This window comes from Fusarium proliferatum (assembly GCF_900067095.1).
Source record: "Fusarium proliferatum ET1 genome assembly, contig: FPRO_scaffold002, whole genome shotgun sequence".
Classification (NCBI taxonomy): Eukaryota; Fungi; Ascomycota; class Sordariomycetes; order Hypocreales; family Nectriaceae; genus Fusarium; species Fusarium proliferatum.
Genome location: NW_022194791.1, coordinates 117,742 through 128,836, shown reverse-complemented (window position 1 = coordinate 128,836; position 11,095 = coordinate 117,742). Strand labels below are relative to the sequence as shown.

The following is an 11,095-nucleotide window of genomic DNA, read 5'->3' as shown; positions in this document are numbered from 1 at the left end:
ATTCCCGCAAAGAAAGGATATGGGTATATAAACCAATGATGCTGACTCCTGTCACGAACGATTATCTCTATCAATGAAGATCTATGATTACTCTACCTTTTACTCGAATTGGCCTCTTGATACTTTTATCTTGAGTCAGCTTCCTCTTCCTGGCCCGCCACCTAACGGCCCACTGCCCCCTGTACCAAAGCGAGGCAGAAATCCCACATACAGCACGAATGACTAATAATACCCTCCAAATTTTGATCACGAAGAACAATGGAGCAGATCTTCAATAGTGGGTAGGCACTTCAAGATAAAGTTTTAAGATACTTACGAATAACGACGTTAGCAGAATTATGTTTGTACAGGCGTACGTTTCTCGTTCATGCTTCTCGTTCCTGTTTGCGTGACCTGGTGGGTGTTGAACGAACAGCCTGACTTGATTTGACAGCTGCTTGCTCTAAATATAACCTACCCATAAGCGCCAAAGTCTAGCAGATGTCAGAGTGGGGTTGCCGTGTCATGTGATGAGGGATTACTGGCAGCTGACACCTCTATAGCAGCGCCAAAACTGGAGCAAGCAAGAAATTGACATACTCGACTACGTTCTCCACTATAGAAGCTTACGCCATGCGTTAAGCACCAGTGGTGTTAATTTTCGCGCCGTTTACTGTCTTCCGTTTTCTGTTTCCAGTTCTCTGTTCCCTGAAGCGCCCTGTCCGCAGGAGGCTTTACCAGAAAGTGCTAGGAGCCTTTACTGGTAATTCCCCCTTGAAATATTTACTGGTAAACTGTTTCTCAACTTATTGGTAAATACTCATCATATTTGCCGGTAAAGGCGTTCCCCCGATTGATATGACAGTGTTCCACTGTGAGTATTCATTGGCCAACTAAAAATAGAGCGCTACACGAGGCTAGACAGCTGGGGTAATACAGCTTCTTTCGATTGCTAGATAAACAACAAGGAGGGAACAAAAATTAACCGATTGTAAGTGTAGTGACTGCCCTAGTGACTACAGTCACAGGAGCCTGGAAACAGGAACCTGTTTGCTGGTACTGTAAACGGAGACGACCGCTCGGCGCTTAGGGGGCGCTGTTTCGCGCGTCAAACTTACACTCAACAACTTGACCTATCTTTAAATTTTTGATCTTGAGAGCTTAGACTCGAGGAGGTTGCAGATAAAAGTCAGAGCATTTTCCAACATTGATCTCTCAGCATGGTTCGGTAGTTACAGGACTCTCACATCTGGGTGATCGATCCCCTGTCACCGTCAGCATGTCAATCGCTCAGCCGACAAACTACGCCACAGCCAGCAATGTGTTCTCATGCGAGACCGAATCAGGTCCTTCAATTGCAACGCTTGCAGAGGGCCTGGTTATGGATGATGTGAAAAATCTTTTTAGAGATAATATAGAGGAACTCTATGATCTCTGGGTGCCTATGGCGCAAAAGTCTACGCTGCCATTCGTTATGGCATCCGATGACCCGCGCATCGTCCAAGAACTTCATAATTTAGTAAAAGAGGCCGAGAGCACAAATATATCGAACTCGAGAGTCGCTTCGGTTCAGCTCACACGACTAATGAATTACCTGGAGAGTCGGATAAAACATGACCGTCGAAGTCGCAAGGTTGTCTTGAAGAGAAGAGCTGACAGCATCGTGACGGACATGTTTGCCAGTACTCTAGGTTCGTCCGCAGGCGGGCCTGTTGTTCGGCGTCGCGCGTTTTGGGGCCGTCGTTTCCATAAGCGGCGAGCAATTATCGCGGGATCAGTGCCAGTCCTTCTTGTTACTTATACAGACAAAGCAGAACGCATTATGTGAGCAAACTCTCCCGATCAATAACTTTCACAATTGCTGATCCACGCGTCGTAAGCCGGAATCTGAAGGTATCCAACAAGACCTTGAGTGAACTGGCAGCTTTTATACACAGTTGTTACCCTACAGAAGTCATACAGGCTGCAGAGTACATTACACAGGTGGGGGTGTCAATCAGGGGGGAGACTGGTGCCGAAGAGAAGCAGGTCCATATCGAACGGCTGAGGAGCATGCTCCACTGATTAGATTTGTTACCCACCATAGTATTTTGTCGACCATGGTACCACGCACCACCACGGTGTCGCGCCTACCATGAGTTAACATATATGTGTTTTTGAACGTTTTCGCCGTGCACCATAGTAGTAAGGCACCATGGTAAGCAAGACACCTTGGTAAATAAGACACCATGGTAAATAAGACACCATGGTAAACAAGACACCATGGTAAGCAAGATAACGAGCTGTAAGATGCTCTTACCTATTTCAGCTAGATGGGAGTCGTAAGCGATCTGACGTACCCGGCGCTAATCTCTTCAGGGACTACCCACATTTTACCTCTGCTCGCGTGGAATTATCAGAGTTTAGGCTTCGGGCTTTGGCGGCGGTACCTACGGCTGATAATAGGCCCTACAATAACCCGGAATGTCCACAGTAGTGAACCAGCTCATCCGGTATCCTTAAGGCGTGCCAAGGTGGCCTTGATACGCAATCACGTGGATTCGTGACATTTTTGTGAGTAACCAACGCTACTGTATGAAAGCTTGATAGCGAGATGAATCGGCATATTTGCTTATCCCTAAACTTTTGTCTACTTACAGAAGGGCCAGATTGATTATCTCCGTAGGCCGTAAGCATTTCTCTACTAGTAGGAGGAAGCCCAGGAATGCTTCATCATCCTTATAAGCTTCCCTCTGCTAGTAGCAGAACCAGATTACCCATTGCCCTGCAACCCTTTTAGGAACTAAGATTACGGCTTATGGGGGTCAGCACATTAGCTGGCTACTAGTAGCTGATGTGTAACGTAATAAAGCAGATGGCACTACTATTTGGCTACTAGTAGCAAGGTACAATAAGAGGTAGATTTGCTTCTATCTACTAGCAGAGAATGTAGCGAAAGTGTACAGTAATGAATATGAATAAACGTCCATCTTCGCTACACTGTAGTAGCTCTTATGTCATACGAGATTATTGATTATCTCTATAAGCATCCCTCTACTGATTGGAAATTTCGTGACTACTCTTCTTTCCCTATTAGTAGCCGGGTTCTGCATTACGATTACCCTGTAAGCTGTCATGCATGATTAATTCACATTTCCGCTACTAGTAGCGATATGGATTACGTCCGTAAGCAGTCACCTTTTGATAAATCACCTGCTTCCTCTACTAGCTTACAAGTGATGGCTTACGGAAGTAGCCTATGCCGGGATCTCATTCACTACTAGTAGCTCTTGAGCTGTATAAGATTATTGATTACCCCTCCCCTCCCTTCTCAGGTATAATGGGAGCTTATGACTACGCTACTTGTAGAAATAGCTTGCAGGTGACTGCCTACCATCATACACTCTTCTCTGCTAGTAGAGCAAAGTCATTGATTTGAGCCTCTCTATTGTAAGCAAGGTTAATTTGGCTACTAGTAGTAAGATAAGGAGGTAGGTTTGCTTCTATCTATTAGTAGAGGAGGTAGATTGGTTATTTCCGTAAGTAAATCAGCCTAGGAGTAAGCAGCTAGAGTTCTATGGCTGACACATCGCATTCTACCAGGTTTCCCCGCATATCCCGCTGCCAAACTTGGCCGCCTGGTGAGTTTGTCGCCTTCTCTGACTGGTTACCTTTGTAATCTCATCGTGCCGATGCTTACGGCCTTCAACTTGTGTCCGTGACTCATTTTGCCTCACAATATTTTATTGCAGAGCACCGTCTTGCTGCTTGGCCAGTGCCAGTTCTGGTAGCGAAATCACTCAACCCGGGTTTCGTCGATATTCTCGTATAAACTTCTTTGGTGATATTTCCTTCAGAAGGGTTATACGAAAGTTTAGAACAGACCCTGTTGGCGATCATTCGTCGGATAAGATTAACCGAAAGCTCAGAGCAGACCCTGCCAGCAATAATTCGCCAGATAGGATTATTCGAAAACCTGGAGCAGACTATGCCAGCGAAAACTCGCCAGAGGCGTTTGCTCGAAATTCTCGGAAAATCCCAGCTATTGAGTCTTCTTACATTGGGATTTGTCGTCTTTGTCGAGCAGACTTTATTGGCGAAGTTTCCGAGACGATGATTATTCGACGACTTCGGCTAGCCGCTAATTCGGGTCCCAATTTTGCCTTGCACGGCCTTGAACTGGGCTAACATAAAGAGCCAAGTTCTAGGGGACTAAAACAGGCCCCCTGTGGATTTAGCATGTCCTTGTGACGCCATCCATTAAAGTCATGCCCCCATATTTAGCGCAGCGGTTCTTGAGCTAATCTGGTCCGTTGGCCTGTATGGAGATCAGACACCAACCCAGTGAGCCCGCTTCTCCGTCCCAGTTCATGGCGCTCTGTCTGGCACGTGTGCCTTTGATCTAGAGGGATGCACACTCACTTCACGGCGCGTCTGGGATGCACCTTTTGTGCCCTCCAAGTCATGGGTGCTATTTCGGGAGCTATGCTATACTTAAGCAGCTAAACTTCAGGTACTTGCTTATGTAAATGGTGATACGAGGTTCCAATTTGTCGCACCCAACACGAGACCCTTTGGGCCACGGAATTGACCGTCAAACCCGCTGCAACACAACAGGGCCCAGTTTTGTGACCTTGTAATATGCCAGCCCAGGTTTTGAGATAGTACATTGCGTCCTGGACCAGTTTTTAGGATAGCACATAATACGACAAGTTTTTGTGGTAGCGGAGGCGTCATGAAATGGAATGCATATATGGGCTACCGGTAGAGGAGATAGAAAGAAGCCTATGAAGCGTTTGATTATCTACCGTATACACCACCATGCTATCTATGAATCCCGATTCCAACTCCCAACAATCTTCTGTAATGCGGCACCGGAGAGACTACCAATAATCTGCCTAGACCCGTCCCCAATCGCTATATTTCTTGCCCTGACTAAACCTTTACCTTCCATGATTATTGTCTGTTGACTGTTGTTACCAACGCTGATATTCTCCATGGCATATGTCTGCATAGGGAAGGCCTGTTCGTTGGCTTGATTAAGCAAGGCACAGTCTATACGCTGCGTTGAGTTGGTTTGAGTGGTACTTGTAAACTCCGAGTCTTCATTGTGCAGAGTGTCTTGTTGAGTTGAACTCCATGAGTTAGTTCGAGTTCCTCGTATCTGTTCTTGTAGCAGCACAACAGACTCTCTTAGCAATTCCGTAGATTTTTCAAGTATTAAAAGAGCGGCATTCTGGAGACGGATAAGCTTTCTCAGAGTATCTATCGATGATTCGCCAGGATCCTAGAAGTCCACCCGTTAACTTTCCACTATCGAGTCCGTTATATACTCTACTTACGTATGCTTGCTCACAATCAGGTTCGTCTCCTGACTGATTTATATCTGTATGAATATATAGCGAGCTTCTTGGTCTGATAGTGATGTTTGGGTTTTTATCAATCATTCTGTTTGCTACAGGTGATGATGGTGCCTTCAGTTGCCAAGATACAGAGATAGAATGAGCTCTACTGACGAAGTGCAAGATACTGCGTATTTATAGACCTTCAGCTTCCGCAACGAGCCCTCAAGTCGAGGCATCGTGGATTGCTACGATCAGTAATGTCAGCACTAGACTCAATTACTTTTTGGCTATTCTTTTGACTGTGCATATATGACGATAGCGCTTGGCGCCACCCATTGCACGAGAGTGTGAAATCTAGAGAGGGAATGCTGGTCTTATATTTTTGATTACTTTCCATGACGCCAGTTATACTAAACTGTAATGCCACCATGAAGCGAGACCGTAAAGAGGCAGCCTCAATGAAGAACTAGTATTATTTCCTAGCTACCAAAAATCCATGACGATATGCTCGCCAGCTACTAACTATTCAAGAAAGTATGGTTCAGAACAGAAAACCGGCGGCGCCTTAGTTTGAGGCCATAACCTAAATGTATTTGGAATTCATCTTAAGTATATTCAAGGCCATGCTGAGGTCAACTACGTCAACCCTGCGGCTAATATCGGCAAAACAAGATATCCTTGCGATGTTAGCCGAAGATGAAATCAAGGACTCTCGGGGTTAACGGCGCCGAAATTCATGGAAATACATGGAAACTCATGGAAACTCATAACCATCGGAGGACTGCATGTACTGACTTACTCATACTGGTAGTAAGATGTACTCGTACAGAGTCTCCTCCGTACTAGGCAATCCTTTGTACCAGGGTAACCATAACAGTACTCCCCCAAGTTCCAACCAGTCTAGCCTTGTACCGCCCGAGATAGAGCGGTACAAATTTTATACCAGTCGCATTGGAATGATCCATTTCTTCAGACTAGTCCACAAATCAAGATAAACCAGTACATTCTCTATACCAGACCTGACTAAGTACCCGACTAGTCGACTCATACTATTATGCACTTTGACCAGAATGTAAAGGTCCGTGTACCAATTCTATACTACCAGTATATCATCTCAACCGTTCCACCGGGTTTTGCCTACCGATCCATCCGAACAGGTACGCCATTACTACCCATTCCTCTATTAGAACATCTTGAAAGGTCTGCTCTTACTGGTCAACTCCTTGCTTTCAAGTGTTTCGTTCGAAGGCCAAGCGTTCACTCTCTACGCGCCATTGTAATTTTTTCCCCTTTCTTTCTTTGATCTAATGTATCAGATTTTCGGTCCGCATCAGAGTTCAGTCCCGGGCGTTGATCGTGACGGACCAGTCTGTCTTTGTGGTACGAAGCACAAGGCTTGGGACAAGCTACTGAGTTTATCTGCAAAACATTCCCGGTACGTTCCTTATATCAACTATTATGCAATTTTGCCCCACCGAACCCGTTTGTCGTAAATGGAGTTTCATCTGTTGTTTTTCAAGTTGGTTTCCTTGGGCTGTTACATGTTGTCTCGACGGCTATGACACTAGTAGTACAGTGCTCACTCTTGGTCAGCTCTCCCCGTAACTCGAGATCTACCACCAACCTTAGGCACCTGCATGAACCCCTGACATTTATAATATGAGATATGACAGCCTGATTTACAAGAACCAAGCTCTTGTCATTCGATAGGGCTTGCAAGGGCAGATATTGCCATCTTGGAAAGGGTATGATATAAACACTAAACTTCAATTTCTACAGGAACTATATAAGACACAATTATAGAAAGGAGGAAGGAGGAACAACTTCATAGGGGTAAAGAACGAAAAGATTTTACTGTGATAACTTTCTCACGCCCGTTCTAACGAAAGGATTCTCATCCTGATAGCCTCGTTTACCCATGGTTTCAGGCGAGCTTGTACTTGCATCATTCTTGCAACGCCATGCAGCAGCCGAGCCTAGCAAGCCAACAGAATTATTGAATTCTTAAGAAGCGGTGTGCTTTATATGCAGTGCAACGATATCAGGCTACGACTTGCCCTGCCTCCTCACTTCAACTAGAATGCCTGCAAGTTATTTTTAATCCATGAAAGAGCGGTATTGAGAGGCCAGTGAAGTTGGATTAGAAGTGAGAGAGTAGAAGAGCCTCCTGATGGGTATTTAAGATGCTGATATCGCTCCGAGAATATGTGCTTCCACATAGTATTTTTGCGAGAGCACAATGTCTTCTAAGAATCCACCTAACCATCATGGAACGGTCATGAGAGTTGAAGAACGCACTGTCACAACTTGGACTCGAATTTTACGCAGTAAGTGAATAGAAAATAGCCGTATACAGTTTGCTAAAACTTGCGATTAGGACAAAGAAGTCCAAAAGACTATCACACTGGCAATCTTCAATACCCGAGTTTTGCCTCAAAAGCCCCCAATAATGAGGCTCTCTGCAAACCAGACTTTAGCTCTCAACAAGATGATGAGCTGAGTCTTTACTTGAAACAATTGCAATCGTTGCTCAAAGATGAAAAGTCGACCTAAGAAGAATGGGGGATATGGAAAGAATTAGTTAGGAGACAGTGCTACAGAAAAATTGTGTTTTGTGTTGTTGTCTCAAAGCTTGAGTAATTTCCTGATAAAAGAAAAGAAAATTATATAAACTCGGACCGGGCTTCTGGACGCTTATTAAGCCATCGGTACGTCTGGCTAAGTCTGAAGCTTGCAATGTAGTAGGGAGACATCGACATTCCTTTAGCAGAGGTTGCAAGTGCGGCTCTGCAATGGGTACCTGCGCTGAAGGCAGGGGGATTCTTTCCCCGCACCCCACGATTATCAATTGCGCGCTAAAAGTCACTACGAGTACAGGTGTCCTCAATCAGCCACGTTCCCTGGTTTCCTTGCGTACAGCAAGTATCTGGGTACCTGTTAGTCTACGCCTATCGTTTGTTGCGGGAGGGGTCGATCATACGTATACCAATAACCATGGATCTCGGTACTGATGAGGTCCCTTCTGACCTCGGCCAGAAAAACATTCACTTCATCCACAGTCAAGCCAAGTTTCGTCAGCAATCCCATTGAGATTCCATCAAGGCCACTGCGGAGCATGTAGCAACTCCAGTTTCCTAACTCTTTATAAAGTGGGTCCCTCGGCCATTGGTTCATGGGAATCTTCTTCTTGATCTCTATTATGTCAATGAAACCCGCATCCTCAAGCATGGATTTGAATTTAGAGGCAACAGTAATAGAGCGACCAATTTTGTTGGCAGCATTGAGCATAAGCTCGGACCACTTGAGGATGTTGGTGTTATGAATCGTGCCGTCGTCGCTCGCGAGCGGGTATGCATTATCCTGGACCTCAATGTATCCCCCGGGCTCAAGATTTCTATACGTAAAGTTGTATTAGCGCAAGCAACCTTGCCTGGGCAAAAACTTACCTGAATGCTTGACAAAAGATACCCGGCCAGTCTTTGAAGCTTGCGATCATGCTGCGGACAAATATAAAATCAAACCGATATGTGAATGTCCATTCTTTCTCCAAGTCGTCTATTTCGAATTTGCAATTAGGAGGAACCCTAGAAAGATGGCAGTCAGCGACAAGGCTACCAAGGTATATGGGAAAACATACATGCTAGGTTGAATTGGACTAAGATCCACACCAAGGACCTCTGCCTCTGGATGCTCATCCGCTGAGCCATGATCAGTAGTTCGCTCGCACCGCCTTGGGAAGTTTTATACATACCGACGTCCATGGCCCAGATACCAGTCCCTGTGCCCACATCGAGAATCCTCTTCCAATTTCTTGGAGGAGTCTGGTAGAGCTTACTGTCATTCACCAGCATCCAGATATGGTTAGTTATGTCGATTTGGAGTTAGCAGAGTGGCTTCGACAGAAACGAACTGAGAACTCACCTAACCTCTCTTGTTCATCCTGTTCATATTAGTGGAAAGAGTCAACTACTCCAATCGCTGTACCCACGTCGTCGTTCGGAAGCAAATATTCTATCCAAACACCGTGAGCAAGCTAACCTCGAGGAGTGAGACGACAACTTACCCCCGCTTCCATGGGTTGCATACGTTCTACCATTCTCTACTCGATATTGGAATATGCTGGAAGATATCGATTGGGTCGAGGAAGCGTCATCTATGGCCTGTAACGAGTTTAGTCTGGTTAAGAATGTAGAGACAAAGGCATACTTCATCCACGCCCGAATCACCAGCTGGTTGGTCATCAGGCTCCAAAATATCCGTCACTGGAGGATCATTTGCCTCAGCCATCTCGAAACGACGCTCGCAGAGAGAACCAATGAAAGTACGCAAGAAATGTGATGAGAATCCAAGGTGATGCAGGTGGTCTGTGGCCCTTTTCTACCATATCTACCTCTAGTAGGACCATGCAATATCGGAAATGCTCTTAGCATGGCGTAGATGGGTCCCATGGATGTGTGAGCTTATGTCTCAGCTGTTGCAGTTGGTCTTAGATGGCCAGGTTTGCCTAGGTTGCAGTCGCACTTTTCCTCCCAGTATTCAGTTAGCTCAAGACAGGTGATAATCTGACAATCCATGCCGAAGTTAGCATGTCCCTCGTGGAAGTTGTCCGGGATAGATCCCTGCCAACTTCCTTCTCCACCTTTTCTGGTCTGAGTGGCACCACCTAAAATTTTATTTGAGATTATGCCATTCGCCAGGTTCGATGTCAGATGATACGTTGGGACGCTTACCAGATTTTGCCAAATGGCAGTTTCTTGAACTGCGAAAGCACGAAAACCGCGAACACGTTTCCGCATCTCTGCGCTTTCTATGCATAGAACTCTGTGTCCGCTTGATTTCCATTCACGAAAGAACCCAGAATCTTCCCTCCAACTGGATCCGATCATGTCTTCGCAAGCCTCGAAACCTCAATTCAAGATTGTGGTTGAATTGTCTGAACACCATCTCGATGTTGCAGAGGCTATCCAGACGCATCCCGATCTCATCAGGGAGGCGTTAATTCAAACTCTCATCTTAGTCCCTCTCGACGATTCCCATTTCGCTCGTATTCAAGTCCAAGAGAACTTCCGACGCTCACTCACTGCCGAAAGAGATCTCACACCGTATCGACTAATATCATCGGTCAAAGCCTGCCAGGAGGGAACAATTGAGGAAGAGTCTTGGGAGAAGCGCTTTTATAATCACGGCGGAACCAAGGCGTTGTCCGGCTTTGCTGCCGCTGTGGCCGATGATAAAAGTGTTGTCTCACGCCTTGAGAAATTGTCCGAGGATGATTTAGACGGCCTCCTCAACTCCATCAACAAAATCCAAAGACATCGTGATCTGTGTTACCTCACAGATAGAATCGGCAGGCGGAAGCAACAGGGAGCACAATCCAAGCGATCAATTTTACCCCGCCCTCGTCGGCGTGCCAAAAAACCGACACATCCTCCAGCGACATTGTCGAACTCGGGTACCAACCTCTCTCAGACTCCAGAGAGTAGGGCTCAGTGCGAAGTTAACTATTTGGATGAGAATTCACCCAATGTCCACAACTTCCTTGAGAAAAGCGCGAGCGAACAGCTACACCTGGGATCTCAAACTAACACCATGCCGATTGAGGTAGATGAGATGATGAGTAGCGCCAACGACAACCTGAGTCAATTCATCGTACCACATTGCTACGGATCGTTCGAAGTAGATGACCTGAGCCAATTCACGATACCACACCTCTTCGGCTATGATCCAGGAACTGAACCATGAGAATTTCCGGAACCAGGCAGCTTCTCGAAACCACCAGGAATTTCGGAATA

At 45.9% G+C, this 11,095-nt stretch overlaps 4 protein-coding genes across 4 annotated transcripts; 3 read left to right on the top strand and 1 right to left on the bottom strand.

Moving 5' to 3' along the window:
- Positions 1-1,258: 1,258 nt before the first annotated feature.
- FPRO_03824 (uncharacterized protein) lies at positions 1,259-1,807 on the top strand (the record flags this gene model as incomplete). Its single annotated transcript, XM_031225921.1, has 1 exon — positions 1,259-1,807. One exon carries the CDS (start codon positions 1,259-1,261, stop codon positions 1,805-1,807), a length of 549 nt encoding a protein of 182 aa, XP_031076509.1.
- A 5,735-nt stretch (positions 1,808-7,542) lies between these two features.
- FPRO_03825 (uncharacterized protein) lies at positions 7,543-7,856 on the top strand (the record flags this gene model as incomplete). Its single annotated transcript, XM_031225920.1, has 2 exons — positions 7,543-7,630; positions 7,681-7,856. The coding sequence occupies 2 exons, from the start codon at positions 7,543-7,545 to the stop codon at positions 7,854-7,856; spliced, it is 264 nt and encodes an 87-aa protein (XP_031076508.1).
- A 330-nt stretch (positions 7,857-8,186) lies between these two features.
- FPRO_03826 (uncharacterized protein) lies at positions 8,187-9,590 on the bottom strand (the record flags this gene model as incomplete). The annotated part of the gene is made up of 9 exons (XM_031225919.1): positions 8,187-8,229; positions 8,284-8,697; positions 8,750-8,887; positions 8,941-9,001; positions 9,055-9,133; positions 9,214-9,243; positions 9,292-9,314; positions 9,367-9,463; positions 9,510-9,590. The coding sequence occupies 9 exons, from the start codon at positions 9,588-9,590 to the stop codon at positions 8,187-8,189; spliced, it is 966 nt and encodes a 321-aa protein (XP_031076507.1).
- Positions 9,591-10,187: 597 nt separating this feature from the next.
- FPRO_03827 (uncharacterized protein) lies at positions 10,188-11,045 on the top strand (the record flags this gene model as incomplete). Its single annotated transcript, XM_031225918.1, has 1 exon — positions 10,188-11,045. The coding sequence occupies one exon, from the start codon at positions 10,188-10,190 to the stop codon at positions 11,043-11,045; it is 858 nt and encodes a 285-aa protein (XP_031076506.1).
- Positions 11,046-11,095: the final 50 nt, after the last annotated feature.